The following is a 17,827-nucleotide window of genomic DNA, read 5'->3' on the forward strand; positions in this document are numbered from 1 at the left end:
CCTTTCCTCTCTCTGTACTTTCCAACTTCCCAGCACTTCCTCTAGCACTCCTGGTTTGTATCGCCGTGGGGCTGCTCTGCGCCCCACAGCCCGTGTATGGCAAAAACTATGCTGTATTTCATCACATTTCCTTTCCCAGGGGTGTGCTTGCCAGTGCTATGGATTTCATCTCTCCCGAGTAGAAAACATTCTGACAAGAATATGTACATTTCTAGAACAGGGTCTTAAATCTGCTATAAAAAAAAGTTGTGTGAGAAAGAGAGTACTTTGCCGTGCATAATGAATAGAGCACCAAGTGGTGGTATTTCAGAGATCACAAAGGATCCCAGTTACAGGTGCACTTCCTCTCCTGCTACAGAAAGTGACCAGTATTCCAGTTACACCACTTTGGACAAAGGACCTCCACATGTGCCTGCTGTCCACCGAAGATGCAACTTTATCACTTTCCTTCTCTTTCCATCAAATAAAGGAACCTACTCCTGGGCCCCTCCAGGGTTTCTGTGGAATGATTCTTTTTTATTTTATCTTATTTTACTTTTCAGTACAAAAAACAGACTTCCAGGATGTAGAAGAAACTGCTTAAATTAGTGATATCAAAGTGTAGTTTCCGGACCAACAGCCTCAGCATCCACCTGGGAACTTAACAGAAATGCAGCTCGTGTCCTCCACTGCCCCCCAAGAAATAATGAATCAGACACACAGGTGGGGAGGGCGGGGAGGAAAGGGGAAGGATGACAAAGTCTGAGAACGACATGAAGGAATGAGTCCCAGATGGGAGGTGTGTCTGGGAGAGATCCTTTCTGAAAACAGGATTCTGAATTAAAAATAAAATAAAGTGGAAAGCTTCCAGATAAAGGAAACTACATTTCAGAACAGACAAGGAAATGAAAAGGCGAGAGAATGAAAGTGTTCTAAACAGGCTGAATATTTTCTGATGAAAGGGATTTAACTTGGTCTTCAACCTGGCATTCACTGGGCTGATTTCAAACAGAGTCCCTTTCCTTTTCTCTGTGGCCAGTTCTTTCATCTTCTCACTTTTTCAGTCTCTGCTTAGAGCATTTCTGTACATGTACAGAGAGGAAGGGTGATGGAGGTATGTAGATGAAGATTTCCCACCCTGTGAGGATCCCACAAGGGAGGGTCACAGGAGCAGAAGGAAACTGAGGAGAGGAAGATGAGGGATATATAGAGAGAAAGGAAGAGCAGGATAAAAGAGGAAAAGAAGGGGCACCTGGGTGGCCCAGTGGGTTAAGCCTCTGACCCTTGATTTCAGCTCAGGTCATGATCTCACAGTTTAGGAGTTCAAGTCCTGCATCAGGCTCTACACTGCATCAGGCTCTGCTCTCTCCCCCTCTCTCTGCCCCTCCCCTGCTTGCACTCTCTCTCTCTCTTCCTTAAAATAAATAGATATACTTTAGAAATTTTTATAAGAGAATAAAAGAAAACAGCAAAGTTGAACACAAATAGCATCGTGAATTGCCTCTAAAAGGAGTGGAGACAGCTGGTCATTTGGGTTAAAGGCCAACTATGGGTCGGTACCCTGACATTCTAAACATGCTGTTGGAGCTTTTGTGCTAATACTGTTCATCACTCAAAAGCATGCTGATGCCTGGCATCCCCCCCCCATCGGGGGGAGTGCAGGGAGGGCTCCCCAGGACCTTGGAGAAGGAGGCTGGAGCAGTACTGTTCCACAGTCTGCTCAGACATGCTCAGAATACAGGGCACGTACCTCACAGATCTTTTCCAAGGAGGGGACGAAAAAGTCATCACACACGATGGCCAGGGCGTAGAACATGTACATGGCCTGGAAGGGAGGAAAAAAGGGGTTAAAGTCAGAGTCAAGGCAGAGCCACAGGGTGAGGGTCTGGATACCCTCTGTTTCAAAAACATTCTCTCACATCATGGACCCAATATTTTACTCAAAGTGCAAAGACTGTAGTGCCTGCAAGCCCTCCATCATATCACCCCTCCTCTTTCACCTCATTATCTACCACTCTCTTCCTTGTCCACCAAATGTAGTATGGATGACTGCCTTAGGGTCTTTGCACTTGCTGTTCTCTCTGACCAAAACACACTTCCCACAGATGACCTTGGCTCCCTCCATCATGTCCTTCAAGTCCCTGGTTCAATGTCAACCTAAGCAAGAGGCCTTGGACTCCCCTCCCCCCCTTTTCTCTCTAGCCACTTTATCCTGATTTGTTTTCCATGACATATTATGTGTTAAATTAATTTGTTTGTTATCTGTCTCACTCACTAGAAGTCCATACAGATATGAACTTTATCTATCTTATTTATCCCCAAAACTGGGCACAAGGCCTGGTACATAGTAGGTGCTCAAACAATATATGTGCAATGAAGGAATAAACAAATGAATACTTCTAACTGAGCTCATTCACCCTGCTGTTTCCTATAGGACAGCCTCTGCAATCTTGCTTCCTGTCAGCTATTCCCAGGAAAAACCTTGGAATTCTAACTTTTGGGCATTAACCACCCATTTAACCTCGTTTCCTCTCTAACTGATGAAATTTTATTTGGATTCCATTATTGGTTTATCACCTAGTATCACCCTCCACTCCTTCCTAATGGGACCCCAGTTTCATCCCAATATCCAACACAACCCATGGGAGGTGACCCCACCCTTTCCTCTAAAAGTGGAACTGACTGGCCAATCAGTATGCAGTATTTCCCACTGATGGCTACCAGTTCAGGAGTAGACATGTGACCTGGGATGGTCCAAAGAAATTGTAGGAAGGGTTTTATAGTCCTTGCCAGTGGGTTCCATTTTTCACCCTCTGGCACTGGTTATGGAAGCTGGGGGTCCTGGTTGTCCCCTGGAAGCCATACTGAGGGAAATGGGATTTGAAAGGAAGTTAACCCTGAGTCAACTTAAAGACCTTACCAAGCCATTGAGCATGTGGTGCTAAAGCAAACCTGTCTCCACATTTTGTAGTAAAGTATTTCAGCCAGTTTGACTTGGGAGTTTTCCTGTTACTTGCAGCCCAAAACATCAAATGGGTGTAGTTGCTCATCTTTCAAGGTCCAGCATCCTCAGCAGTGACACGGGTTCATGTTTTGATCTTTCAACATCTTTTTCTTTTGAGAATTGCTCCACTGGACAGACCTTCAGTCACACATTCTCCACTCCCATCAGCACAAGGTGCAGGCACATGGCCCAGGCTAGCCACTAGGACACCCCCATTCTCTGTCACCTCATGCAGTGGCAGCAGTGGCAGGTGAACAAAAGGTCTGCAAGGGAGCCAAGGAGGGATTGACAGAGAAGCTGGAAGAGGAGGGCTCTCTCTTTATGAGATACAAACACTGCCCGAGTCTGGAGCTGTTGGAGACAGCTGCCATACAGAGGGGGCTTGCCTGAGAATTCAGTTTGTACAGGAAGAAACCCAACCAAGAGATGGGGCAGACAGACAGACATGCCACACACCAACACATATGCAGATACAGACTCAGAGCCACACGCACACAATGGTGCTCAGGGACACCCCATGAACTCTGCACCCAGCTTGCATCTGAAATCAAAGTGGAGTTTCCAATTTTGTAAACCCATAATACACCTTTTACAATCATGATGACTTGAGTGAGGTTTCTGGCACTTGCAGCTGTCCTTCATGAAGCCTTTTATAGCAACCCAAGCATGAAATGATCTCTCTGGCCTCTGACTCTTGGTTGTGGCACTAATTTAGTCACCCCCCCCCCACCTTCATGAACTCGTTTTTCCTTTTCACACATAGGTGTTTGGGCTCTCCAACCAGACCGTATCATTCTAAGAAGCAGCTTAACAGTTGATTCTGTGGAATTATCAGACAAGTGAATGAAACCATATGCAACAGGGATATTCATCCCCAAATGCTGCCTATAACAAATTATCAAAACCTAATGCAATATAGCACAGGAGATGGGTTATATAAACCATGATTCATCAATCAATGAAATCCTTGCTGAAAGAGATGATTTAAGTCCACACTTAGTGACAAGAAAAGGCATTTATATGCTGCTAAATGAGAAATATTATAAAATAGTGTGTACAATCTCCTTTTCATTATTATCTATGTATAAGAGCATACACGCACACACTTGCCTAAGTACATTTGTAAATAAGAGTTTGTAAGGCCACACATCAAAGTAGTTTTTCCCCCTCTGTTGGTATGACTGTTTTTATAATTCCTATCTATATTTTCTGATTTGTCCACCTTGAATTTGTATTTCTTGCGTGAATTTGGCAGGTGGTGGAGATTTTAGAGTAAGGACTCTGTCTTATACTTTTCTAATCTCCAAGGAGCCTGGGATGTCTGGCACGCAGAGACACCTTAAAAATAACTTTCATTGATTGGTCTATTCATAATCTGTACAGAATTATTTGCCTGTGGATTTTTGGGGGAAGAAAATGTCAATTTTTACAAAATTAATGCTGTATTTACAGCTTGTGGATGAGTCAGAATATACATTCCCAAATTGCAATGGACTCAAACCCTCTTTTTCTGTATGGCTTGGCTGATCCAATGATATGCAGGTTTTATCATTATCTTTGAAAGGACAGCCAAATGCAGTAATTGGAATATGGAATTGTACACTGTGAATTAACCAAGATCTAAATAAGCTGTCTGTAGCTGCCATACTCAACTCACTGAAATAGCAAAGTCCATAAACCATCTTTTCAAGACTATGTTCCAATAGTATGTATCGATCCTGTTGTGAGGCTAGAAGCTCTATCTAACATACTGCAAATCAACACTTGGAATGGGTTGGGCAGTGAATAAATCTTCCAGGCTCTCTGTGATTTCAAGGGTGATGGCTGCTGAAAGCCACATTAGTGTGACGTGGGGATGCCTACCCTCGATCAGACCCTTTGTGTGGAGGCATCTGCCAGGTGATGGGGCTCCTTTCCAGCCACAGAGCACCTTCTGGCATGCCACTCTGCTTACAAAATATTCTACTCTGATTCCTGCCATGTTACCCACTGGAAATCAGTTTCCCACTGGAAAAGCAAACAAAATACAACCAGGTATTGATGGGAGGAGGTGCTGTGCATGTAGCAGGGTAGGAAGGATAAGGAAGTGAGTACCTTCTGCTCATTTTTGCTGTGAACCTAAAAAAGGCTCTAAAAATGGGTCTACTACTACTACTACTACTACTACTAGTATTAATAATAAATTTCAAAACTAAACAGAACAAAGGGACAAAACAAATGTACGAAGTCAACTTTTAGAGGCAGAAAGCCTACTGATGTTGATGGTAATATACATACAAGTCCTGACTATTTTAGAGTAAAGCATTTTGCATTAATTTGGCCACTCCTATATTTCCAAAGGATATAATATTATAATTGGGGATACTGAGTACTAATCATACTATTAATGTAGCCACTCTATGTTGGCCAGGAATTCCAGGCACACTGCAGATACTTTACAGAGACTGTCTCACATAATTTCTCTAACTCCTGTGGGAGGCAGGGTGTTACTGGCCCCAGGCCCCAGATACCTCTGAGAGCACAGTAGTGAGTCCAAGGACACATGGCTAGCAAATGGCAGGCCTTGGATGTGACCCCAGGACACTCTGAGCCTTCCTGCTGAGGCCAGTTGCTCCCCAAACAGAGGGCATTCCTGAACTGCTGCCCAACTGACACCTTCTGTTTTCACCTGGTCTATGAATAAGTTCACTTTTCCAACTATACAAAAGGGAGGGACAGTTTCAGAATCCCAGCCAGCCACTTCTGGGGGCTGCCGGTCAGAGCCATTGATGTTCTTTTTTTATTTATTTTTATTTTAAAAGTTTAATTCTGATAATACACTTACATACAAATATACCACTTCCATAAATGCATCAGTGTGATCAGCATGAAGAGGAGTAAACCCTATGACCTCTTTAGTTTTAGTGGCTTCCCATTTTCCTCTATTAATCAATGGACCATCATCACTGCTGCAATGGACATCTTTACCCATATACCCTTTTGCATTTCTAGGACAAACTTCCAGATGTGGAATTGTCAGGTGACATTCTTTAATAGTATTATTTTTTACAAGGTGCAATAAAAAATACAAGGCAGACTTAGCCCCTCAAAAATGTTCGAAGTGATCCCTGGGATGGTAGATGCGTTGCAGCACACCCCCGAATCTGAGCCTCCTGTCTGGGTACAATAATCAGAACGACGCTTTCTGGAAATAATGAGTGAGGAGTGTCTGCAGAGGAGAGTAGAGGAGGTGTCTGTTTCAGCTTCTACTCCAAGCTCACACTACAGGGCCTTCACTTCCCTTGGAACTTATCAGCGTCCTCACTGTGGGAATCTGTACTTTGGCATGATTGTGTGCTACCTGGACGTGATCCATGTTTTAAGTCCATATACCTGGCTTCTCTTCCCTTGCAGGGCTGCAACAATGCTCTTCCCACATTCATATCCACCCCATCTCAGGGCAGGCTTGCACAGAAGGAGAGAACCTTTGTATATGAAATGAATGAGTCCAACCAGGAGATGCCCAAAGAGGAGCTGGTGTCACCTTTGGAAAGAGAGGCAGCCTGGAGCCTTGGAGGAAGCCCAGGATGGAGTAAAGGTCCTCGTGTCAAATCCCACACTTGACACTTCCAAGTTGTTGTGACCTTGAGTGGCTCTCCTTACCTCACTTAGCCTTCACTAGGAGACCAACCACACCATCCTCTTGAGTTAAGTTATGAGAGGGGTTAACTACTGTGGGGAATATATGGAAACAGGGGAGTAAAGGGGCTTGGGCATGACCAAACACCTCACACAACAACAGTAATGCTGAGGACGTGCCTCAGCAGGCCTGCTGGAGGCCAAGAGACATGTAGAGCAGAGCCAGGAGGACAAGGACATGTGGAGCAGAGCCAAGTCCCCCAAGTCCTCACAGAGGCTGTCAGAGATCACTTGACAAGCAGCTAACCCCAGACATGGGTCAACTGATCCCCAAAGTTCAGCTGAACCCCCAAAACTCAGAAGCTAAAGAAATGTGTACTGTTGTATGTCACTAAGATTTTTACGTTTGTTTGTTAAAGTAAGCTCCATACCCAATGTGGGGCTTGAACTCATGATCCTGAGATCAAGAGTCACATGCTCTCCCAACTGAACCAGCCAGGTGTCCCTGTTACTGAGGTTTTCAGACCATTTGTTATACAGCATTATTAGGGAAGTAGGCAACAGATACAGCCAAGATGAAACAAACAGCCATGGTGAAAACAACAATAATGAGAAGTAACTTCCAAGTTCTGAATGACAATATACTCAGCTTTTCTAGTCTCCCTGGAACTAGCCAAGATCATATGACATCTCAGGCCAATGAGAACAAGAGCCAGATGCAACAAAGTGATGCATTTTTTTTTATAGCTTTGAAATTGCATGTAATGTCTGAGTGGCAGCAGCCATCATAGATGATCATGGGACAACAAGCACGAAGATACCCAGCAACATACACAAACTGGCAGAGCCCTGTGGATGCCATTCGTTACTGATCTAGTGCCAGAAATCATCTTATTCTGCGCTTTAAGTGAGAAAATGAAAAATGAACCCCGAATTGCCTCCATGGCCATTAGTTAGGCTTCCCCACTTGCAGCCACATGCCCCCCTATCTGATTATGGGTGGAGATGGTTCATTCTGCTGGGTGAGGCTAGTGAATGGGGCCAGAGAAGCCTTCAAAGAATAAGTGGCCACTAGACTGGGATTTGGGAAGATAAATGCCATCTCATCATGTGGTTTCAGAGGTTGACTGGGACTAATAAAACTAGAGAAACGCTGGCCATAGTAGTTACACTGGAAAGCACCTAAGGTAACATGAAATTATCGTGGCCTGTGGCTTAATGGAGGTGAACAGGCTCTTGCTGAAATGTCAATATACATAAGGGCTTCTGAATTGTGAGGGCAAACGTCCCTGAACAGCGCAACATTAACCCTGCTGCTTTATGTGGCATCTACAGTCAGCAGTTTTCTCAGACAATTTCCTTTTACTACATCATCTGCTCTCATGTTGCTGTCTTTAATTTCAATGAAGGTGGTGCTGGACAAGCGATTCCTAGGGAAGATCTATAGAACTCTGGCTTGGTGGAAATTGTTCTAAACCTCCTAGGGAATATGGTTTGAATATTAACCAAAAAAAGATTTCCTTTTCCCTTCTCTGTCTTTTTCATAGTTTCAAGTGATAATATCAAACTTTTTAAACAATAACAAAAGAGGTGGTGGTGATGGAGGAGGACACTTGTGGGGAAGAGCACTGGGTGTTTTATGGAAACTAATTTGACAATAAACTATTAAAAAAATAAAAATATAAAACAATAACAAAAACCCTATTTATTTTAAAATTATCCCTGCCCCCCCACCCCCACCCCATCCCAGCTTGGCATGTAATGGCCTATGATGCCTTGTTGGGACTGACGTGCATACTCACTTCTGGGTTCGGTCACTACGACAGTGGTAATTCTCCTGGAAACACTCACTCTCCCTAGTGACTAGGAGAGAGACTCTGAACTTCCAGCCAGACTAGGGTTCTGCACAAGAGGATTTGGTGGTGGGGGCATCAGGGAAGAGGAATGTAATAGGTGGCTATGTGACCCCTGGTCCTATATATTCTTTAGATCTTATTAATTTAGAGCACCCCATTGTGTCTTTTGAACACCAAAATCTGCCTCAATTTGTTCAAAGAGTTTTGATTTACCCTTACACAAAGCAGTCAAGAAGTGCTAGGGTACTATCAGCCCCCTGGGTGCCCTCCCGCAATGACGGATGGGAGTTGATGTATCTGTACCCCAGCTCCCCTGCTTCCTGAGTGGAGTAACCACGCTGTCTCCCTGGGCTCTCCAGATGACTAAGCTTCAGGTGCCCACCCTGTTAGAAGCTTGATCACCCATCTTTTATTAGCCATCCTCCCTTGTCCACCCCACTTCTACTGCACTACCGATGTTTCTCTCCATTCCCCAATAACAACTTGCATTCCAACCCTTGTCTCAGAGTCTGCTTCTGGCAGAGCCCAAATGAAACCAAGAAGGAAGGGGGTTAAGAAGACTGTGGAGGGGCACCTGGGTGGCTCAGTAGGTTAAGCATCTGGCTTCGGCTCAGGTCATGATCTCACAGTTTGTGGGTTCAAGCCCTGCTATGGGCTCTGTGCTGACAGCTCAGAGCCTGGAGCCTGCTTCAGATTCTGTGTCTCCCTCTCTCTCTGCCCTCCCCTGCTTTCTGTTTCTCTCTCTATCAAAAATAAATAATAAAAAAATTTAAAAAAGGAGACTGTGGAAAGAATGAAATGTAGTTTGCAATCAAGATGGCCACTCACAGAAATAACTGCTTTCTAAAAATCCTGAGGGTCTAGTGTAAGGGCATGCAATTCGAAGACATCTATTTCAAATAAACACATTGTCAGCTACACTGCTAGATAAGGGGCCAGGCTGCCCCACCCATGAGGTTCCCATTTTAGAAAGCTCTGGGTGACCTACATGACTTACTGCACGGGTGACTCTGCTCTCTTCCCATGTCCTAATTCCCACACGTACGCTTTAAATTCACCAATAAAGAGTAAGCCTGTGAAACCCCGGGCATCCCATCCTCAACACCAACAAAGACAGAGCCCCAGGTGTGCGCTCCCTCACCAGGCCCCTCACTGTGTTGCCCCGGCGAACTGTGGACCCTTCAGAACCTCTAAGTAATAAATCTTAATTTTCCAAAGTTCCTTGACGGTTGTTGCTGAGGGATGTCGTGCATTATTAATAAGACCCACAAGGGCCAGTTCACCATAACACTGGCTCCTGCTGGGGAAATGTCTGCGAGGGCTCCCCACAAGTATCTGGGACCCTGGTGCGTGCCCCAAGCACCCCTGGAGGATAGCATCACTCTCTGTAGGTTGACACCAACACAAAACAGGGACTGTATCCCTGAGTCCTGCACCCAGGGCCGTTTTGTCTGTTGGCACCAGGAATGTCTTTAAAACCACTCTGAAAAGGTTTCTCTTGCAGGAACTCAAATGCTAAAGGAAATGAGTATGTTATTGTACCTGCTCCATTAGCATAAATCCTGTAATTATGTTACTTGAAAGGAATTTCATGATGGCCAAATGGCTGATCAGTGTTCTTTGAGGTCGTCACACTGGAGTGACTATTTTGGAGCTTTGGGAAGGAGACATTTGCCATCTCAGGAGAAATATTTCAGTGAGAGAACAATGGTTTCCCTGTGTGTTCCTCTCTCTCTTTCTCCCCATCCCCTTTACCCCAGAAGCCTCTCCCATGGTGTCCACTCTGAGAGACTGGTTCCTAGGTCCCTGAGGAAGTCACTTATTTCTCTTGGTTGTCAGTTTCTCAAAAAAGTGGGGGTAATATCTGCCACCATATTTGTTAAAGGAAAGTTCTGGGGGCAGGTGTGTATGTAGCTAGGCTTATGTACATGTGGGCCTTAGAGGAAGCTCACTGGGTACCAGGCACACATATTCTCCGTGGATACTCACAACGGTACAGGATGGGACACTGGGTTTACTCCAGCATCACAGGTGGGAACCAAGTTCAGTAACTTGGCTCAGATCACACAGTTAGTAGGTGGCAGAGGCAGGATTTAAACCCAGGGGAACTACCTCTCAAGTCCACGCTCCTAACCACCATGCCACAAGGTACCTCAGGAAGAGAGGTCTCTTTATGTAAGGAACATCCTGCCCTTTATATAAGGAACATCTACTCCTCAAACCTGTGTCAGGTCTCAAATCCCCTTCTATGGAGACCTCCTGTAAGATGGGGCGGGGGGTGTTCTTAAGCTGCAGTGCCTGAGCTCCTCACTGTCCCCCACCCCCAGACAGTACTCAGAACAACACAGCAGTCTGTTTATCTGGATGAGAACAAATCACATCTTTGTTTTCAGTAGTCTCTGAGTGAAATTCAGCATTTCCTCCGTTAAGAATACAGGCAATAAGTCACAGCAGTACTGGCAAGACCTGGCACTATGGCCCTGGTAGAAATTACAGACTTTTCATATCACATCACCAGCACTGCAGAGACCACATACATGTTTGTCACTGCTTCAAAAATAGTTATCAGACCTGATGCTAGATCTTGTATTTCACATATTAACAAAGAATCACGCAGAATTCTAAATTGCTGTGTGCTTTAAAGTGTACCAGAGTCATCTGGGAAATGCATAAAAAATGAGGTTTCCCCAGCCCCACCTCCAGAAGATCCTTTTAGCAGGCCCTTGGGTTGGGGCCCAGGGATCTACATTTCTAATCAGCGCCAAGTGGTTCTGAGGCAGGTGGTCCAGGTGTTCCCTGGTCTATTTCTACAAGCCTCCAGTGGGACTCCTTGAGAGTGAGTCCAGAATAGTGTCCAGAATAGTGAGGAGGCTTGGTGCATCTGTCACAGTCTGAGTAGGAAACAGAAGGCCACTCCAAAGGGTTTAACCAGAGAGAACTCTTTTTACCTGCAGAGAGACTGATGAAGGGCGTCCCTGTAGTAGTACAGGAAGGGTTAAGGGAACCAACAGAGAAAGTAACACACCCAGAGCCTAGCAACTTGAAAAGATGTTCCCTCATGGTGCCCTGAAGGTACAAGGGGAGGGAGGGGACCGAGTTGTTGCAGCCTCAGTAGTGGGGATGAGTCTCTTCAGAGGGTGGAGGGAAGCTGCTGCCAGAGCCTGGAAAGCCAAGAGTGAACAGGGAAGAAATGCCCAGACCTCTCTCTTGTCCATCCCCAGAGGCACGGAAGCCTGGGAGATAAGATCCTTAGAGGCTGGTCTTCCAGGGTCCAGAGTGGTGCAGAGAAAAGGAGACAAAGAAAATGTGGGTGCAGACAGAGAATGACCACTCAGGAAAACTGGGGAGATGGAAAGGAGAAAGGGGAGCAACAGTGGGAGAGGGGGGCCAGAGGAGAAGCAGGAAGTGAAAAGGGGACACAAACAGGTTTTTAAGGCCAACCACACTTCATCCATGAAGACATAAGCCTCTTTGTTACTCTCTTCCCCTGCTGTGACTTATGAAGGCTCACAATAAAAACATATACAATAAGATAATGGTACACATAAATAAGTATAAGGCATCGGGACATAAGAAAAATAAAAATACAAGTAGGAGGTCATGATCAGGAAGAAAGAGAGCACATGTACAGTGCCATGAACTTTGCACCCCCCAGGGACACCCAGAATTGTTGGGAGACTCGGGGGGACAGGCATGCTCTGGTTGGCTAGGTCAGATCCCCATGGGGCTCGCTTACACACGCTTTTCTGGGGTCATAGATTGAACTGTTTCCTGGGGTTTGTGGAGCACTCCCATCTCTAAGTGAGTCCTTTTTTTTTTTTTTTTTTTGGCTTTTCCTCAAATAAGACAGAAGGGAGCAAACCCGATTGGGGTAGAGGGTCCAAGTTCTCTGAAAGGAGATGGATCATTCTTTCTCTTCTCTATCTCTCTCAATAGATATATAGTACGTATTATGTATATTTGATTTTTTTTAATTTAATTTTAACTTTTTTTATTGTGGTAAAATATACACAACAGAATGTTTAGCATTCTTTTTAAGTTTATTGTCAAATTGGTTTCCATATAACACCCAGTGCTCTTCCCCACAAGTGCCCTCCTCCATTACCACCTCCCTTTCCCCTCCCACTCCCCCTTCAACCCTCGGTTCCTTTTCAGTATTCAATAATCTCTCAGGTTTTGAGTCTCTCACTCTCCCCAACTGTCTTTCCCTCTTCCCCTCCCCCTGATCCTCCATTAGGTTTCTCCTGTTAGACCTATGAGTGCAAACATATGGTATCTGTCCTTCTCCGCCTGACTTATTTCGCTTAGCATGACACCCTCAAGGTCCATCCACTTTCCTACAAATGGCCATACTTCATTCTTTCTCATTGCCATGTAATACTCCATTGTGTATATATACCACATCTTCTTGATCCACTCATCAGGTGATGGGCATTTAGGCTCTTTCTATGATTTGGCTATTGTTGGCAGTGCTGCTATTCACTCATCGTCAGGGAAATACAAATCAAAACCACACTGAGATACCACCTCACTCCAGTCAGAGTGGCTAAAATGAACAAGTCAAGAATGTTTACCATTTTAACCATTTTCAAGTGTACAGTTCAAAGCCATTAAGAATATTCACGTTCATGGGGTGCCTGGGTGGCTCAGCAGGTTTAGTGTCCGACTTGATTTTGGCTTGGGTCATGATCTCATGGTTTGTGGATTCGAGTCCCACATCAAGCTCTGTGCTGATAGTGTATAACCTGCTTGCATTCTCTCTCTTTCTTAATAAATAAACAAACTTAACAAAAGAATATTCACATTCAAATTCAGATTATTGTACAACCATTACCACCATCCATTCGAGAACATTTTTGTCTTCCCAAACTGAACTCTGTGTCTATTAAATACTAACTCCTCATTCCCCACCCCCCCCCCCAGGCCCTGGCAACCACCATTCTATTTTCTGTCTCTATGAAATTGATTACTGTAGGCACCTCATCTAAGTGGAATAAATATTTGTCCTTTTGTGACTGGCCTATTTCACTCAACATAATTCCTCAAGGTTCATTCATGTTTTAGCAGGCATCAGAATTTATTTCCTTAAGGGGTTCCTGGGTGGCTCAGTTGGTTACGCATACGATTTTGGTTCAGGTCACGATCTCACGGCTTGTGAGTTCAAGCCCGGCATCAGGCTCTGCGCTGACAGCTCAGAGCCTGAAGCCTGCTTCTGATTTTGTTCTCTTCTCTCTCTCTCTGCTTCTCCCCTGCTCACTTTATCTCTCTTTAAAAAAAGATTTTCCTTCCTTAAAAGCTGAATAATATTCTATTGTGTGTATAAATGTATATATGTATGTATGTATGTATGTATGTATGTATATCACATTTTGTTTATCCATCAGTGGGCATTTGGGTTACTTCACCTTTTGGCTATTGTGAGTGATGCCCCTAGGAACATAGGTATACAATTGTTCATTCAAGTCCCAGCTTTCAATTTTTTGGGTAAATGCCCAGTAGTGGAACTCCTGGATCATATGGTAATTCTATGTTTAACTTTTTGAGAAACCTCCATATTGTTTTCCACAGCAGCTATACCATTTTACATTCCCACCACCAATGCACAAGGGATTCTATTTCTCTACATCCTCACCAGCACTTGTTATTTTCTGGGTTTTTAAAATTTGTTTTATTTTGTTTTTTGACAGTAGTCATCTGAATATATGCGAGGTGGTGTGCTCAAGAAACAGTTTTGTGTTCTGTTCATATGTTAATTTTTGGCAAAAAAGTAAATGAAACCTCCCTGGAGCCCTGTGGTCAGGACAGGAGGCAAGTATGAATGGAAGACAAATATTTCCTTATTCCCTTGCAACCCCTTCCCCCATCACACACACAAACTCCATAAAGCCCATTAATTCACTGCAAAAGAAGAACCTCATTTGCACAATCATGAATGATAATTTCCCTACATCTCTATGGGCCTCCTTTCCAAATACTTTGTTTTCAAAGTCTTACCCAGAAGTTTTTGTTTAGCCTAGACCAGTATAGGCATAGAATCAGGGCTGAGGGAGCAGGCAGTGAAGAAAGTTGCAGATGCAGTGAGAGATGATGAGTTCGAGCATCTTGGTGTCGTCAGAAGCTGCTGCCTGGCACCATGGCCTCAACTGCCTACAGGGGCCCACAAGATGTAGGAATTAGTAGATGAGGTAGGGTCTGTGGCTTGCTGGACAGTGTAGTTCCATCTCACATGGATAGCCTGTGCTTTACCTTAGCCAATGCTCCCTGAGAGTATGTGCTCAGTCTGGCCAGAGATTCCGATTTTGTAGGAGTGAAGCTATGAATCTGGACTTCAGGTAAAAATCTCCTTGTTTTGAGTAATGGAAACTAATGTAGTCACTCTGGCTTCACTGCCTACTCTCTCCTTTGCTGATTCTGCTCCAGGCACACTGGCTTCTTAGCTGTTGCATAAATAAACCTGGGCAGCTGTGCTTCAAAACCCTTACTGGCTGGCATATTCTCTCCTCAGCCATTCACATGAGTCCTTCCCTCACTTCCTTCATTCTTTGCTCAAATATCACCCCCTTGGAATCCACCTTGACCCTGTAATATGCCTCTCCAGCACCTCCCCTCTTCACTCTCCAAACTCTGCTCCACGATTTCTTTTTCCATTGTATGAATTATCTTCTAGCATGCCAAACAATTTACTTATTCTGTTTATCTTACTATCTGCCTCTTTTCTTAGAATATAAGCTCCGTGAGGACAGGGGTCTCTGCCTGTCTCATCTCCTGATGTATTCCAAATGCCTAGAATAGGGCTGGCACATAGCACAGGCTTAATTAAGTACTGAACGAATGAATTATTGAATTCAACAATTGTAAAGCACTGAGATGACCAAATTAAACTGTCAATAGTGAGAATGGTGATCTCAGGTCAATTGCCCATTTCTTTGAACAGGAAAATAAGGCCCTGGGCAGTTAATTAACTTTTCTGCAGCTGCCCTGCCATGATGGTCTGGCTTGTTCTGAAACTCCTAGCCCTGGCCCAGTGGTCCAGGCTTCTTCCCACAGCAACATGCTCAACCTTAAGGTTCCCAATAGGGCTCAAAGGAGGACATATGACTTTTGTCCCTTACGTCTTTCCTCATGTGGAAATTCAAGAAAACAGGCATCATCTTTCCACCTCCCTTCCAGTTTCTTCCAGTAGACAGAAACTAACTACCTGGTGACTAAAAGAATGAACCCATATGTGAACTTCAAGAGCCTCACACCAAGGTGTCCTCCCACACCTCCAGCCTAGAGTTTTTGGTGATAAAAATACAAATAACAACCAATGGCACACCAGGACATAGGCTTGGGACAGTTTTGTTTACTTTGTATCCCCTGTCTTACATCAGTGCCTGATAATAATTCTGGAATGTTTCTTAGAGGTATGCACCAATGCATGAATGAGTTCTTTCTTTGGGCCAACCCTAGGCTCAGAGTGTAAAATGCATTAGCTCATTTCACCCTCCCAATAACCCACACATAGAAGTTGGCCCTATAGGATTTCCACTTTACAGAAGAGGAAACTGGGGTTTGGAGGGAATAAGAAACACACCTTATTAGCAAAGATAGTCTGTGACATCAAAACCCCTAATCTTCATCACATGGTCACCACTCCCAGTGGACTCCAGGAAGCGAGGGTGGAAAATTCCCTACCTTCTGGGTAGCCATTCTCTCCATCTAAACATGAAACTGAGTGTGAAAGAGCAATCTTCCCCTGGTAGTATCAACCAAGCCAAAGGAAAGGGTTCCTGGATATTGACTGTGTTCACCAAAAGAAGACCGTCAGAGGAGAAGCCATACACAATGGGAGACTGAAAAGGTAGTGGAGGATCAAGACAATGAAAGAGAAGAAACCAAGGGAACGTATGATGCCAGGTGACACCTACTTGTAGCCTCTTCCTGCAGAGAACTCTGGAGTATAGGCTGCCCCACAGACTTGCTCTTGCCTTGAAACAAAAGATCTGGGCTTCCATACTACTGTAACAACCAGTCATTGGTGGCTATTTGCTACCCCAGAGAATGCAAATTATCAGGCAGTTCCGATTCAGTGCATTCATGAATACCTTCATGAAGTAGAATTAGCAGCCCAAGACCTTAGAAGGTCACAGGGTTGAACCATGAGAAGCATAAGGGTAATCTATGACACTCAAAGGCCACAAACTCAGTAGGAGGAACTCAGGTTGATCTGATGGAACACTAACATGTCTGCTAAATGTGTCGGCAGGGTATTTGGCATTAAAGCAAACACAGAGCTATTCACAAGATTCTATGAGAGCTTAGAAGGACACCTAACCTACATTTTAGAGAGTGAGGGGAAGCATCTGCTAAGACTCTCTGGAGGAGCTGATGGTTACATCACATCTGAGAAGCCAAGCAAAGAAGTCAGGAAAGAAGTGGCTAGACAAGGGAACAGCATGAATAAAAGCATGGTGTTATAAATTAACACAGTTTGTGTTAAATGAAAAATTATTTTCTATTGCTGGAGCATAGATTGAGGGTGAGAAAACAGATGGAAGAGGCTGTAGAAATAGGCAAAGGGCAGTTTGGGCAGGTTCTTGTACTCTGGGCTGATGTTTGAATGCATAAATGCAGACTTCTGCCTTAAACAAGAATCACTGTTGACTCCATTAGGTGAACGCTATAATGATGAAAGTGGTTTTGATGATGGGGATCAGTGATTATGATGTGATAATGATGGTGACAACAATGATAATGGTGATAATAGTGACTGTGATGGTAATATTGATGGTCAGAGTCATGGTGATGGTGATGGTGAGGATGATGTTATGGTGATGGTGGGAGAGATAGTGATTTGATGATGTGATGATGATGCCAGTGGAGGTGATAGTGACTGTGATACTGATGGTGATGGTAAGGATGATGATGGTGGTGGTAATGGTAATGATGATGAAGATGGTGATGATGATGAATGATGACAATGGTGATGGTGGTGGTGATGATAATGATGATAATAATGACAATGATGGTGGTGGTGATGGTGATAGTGGTGGTGATGAACGATGATGGTGATGGTAATCATGATAATAGTGATAATGATTTAACCATGTGGTGATGATGACGACAGTGGTGATGAGAGTGACTGTGATATGATGACAGAGACAATGCTGATGATGATGGTGATGAAGAGACAGACAATGGTGATAAATATGACTGCTGACATTTATGAAAATTAACCATGGACCTAGAACTGCTTGAAAGCTTAATCTCTCAACTATACCATGAAATGAAAACTATTGTCATCCCCACTTTTCAGACAAGAAAACTGAGGCATAGAGAATATAAGCCCAAGATCACAAAACCATTCCACGACTAAAACTGGATTTCA

At 44.2% G+C, this 17,827-nt stretch overlaps 1 protein-coding gene across 1 annotated transcript in view; it reads right to left on the reverse strand.

Annotated features, from left to right (window-relative positions):
* Nucleotides 1–17,827, reverse strand: part of SLC24A3 (solute carrier family 24 member 3) — a 491,111-nt gene that overhangs the window by 134,126 nt on the left and 339,158 nt on the right. The window contains exon 4 of the mRNA XM_029917030.1: nucleotides 1,730–1,804. Within this exon, the coding sequence (XP_029772890.1) occupies nucleotides 1,730–1,804 (75 nt within the window). The remainder of the gene's footprint in view (nucleotides 1–1,729; nucleotides 1,805–17,827) is intronic.

Source organism: Suricata suricatta, chromosome 12 (assembly GCF_006229205.1).
Source record: "Suricata suricatta isolate VVHF042 chromosome 12, meerkat_22Aug2017_6uvM2_HiC, whole genome shotgun sequence".
Taxonomy (NCBI): Eukaryota; Metazoa; Chordata; class Mammalia; order Carnivora; family Herpestidae; genus Suricata; species Suricata suricatta.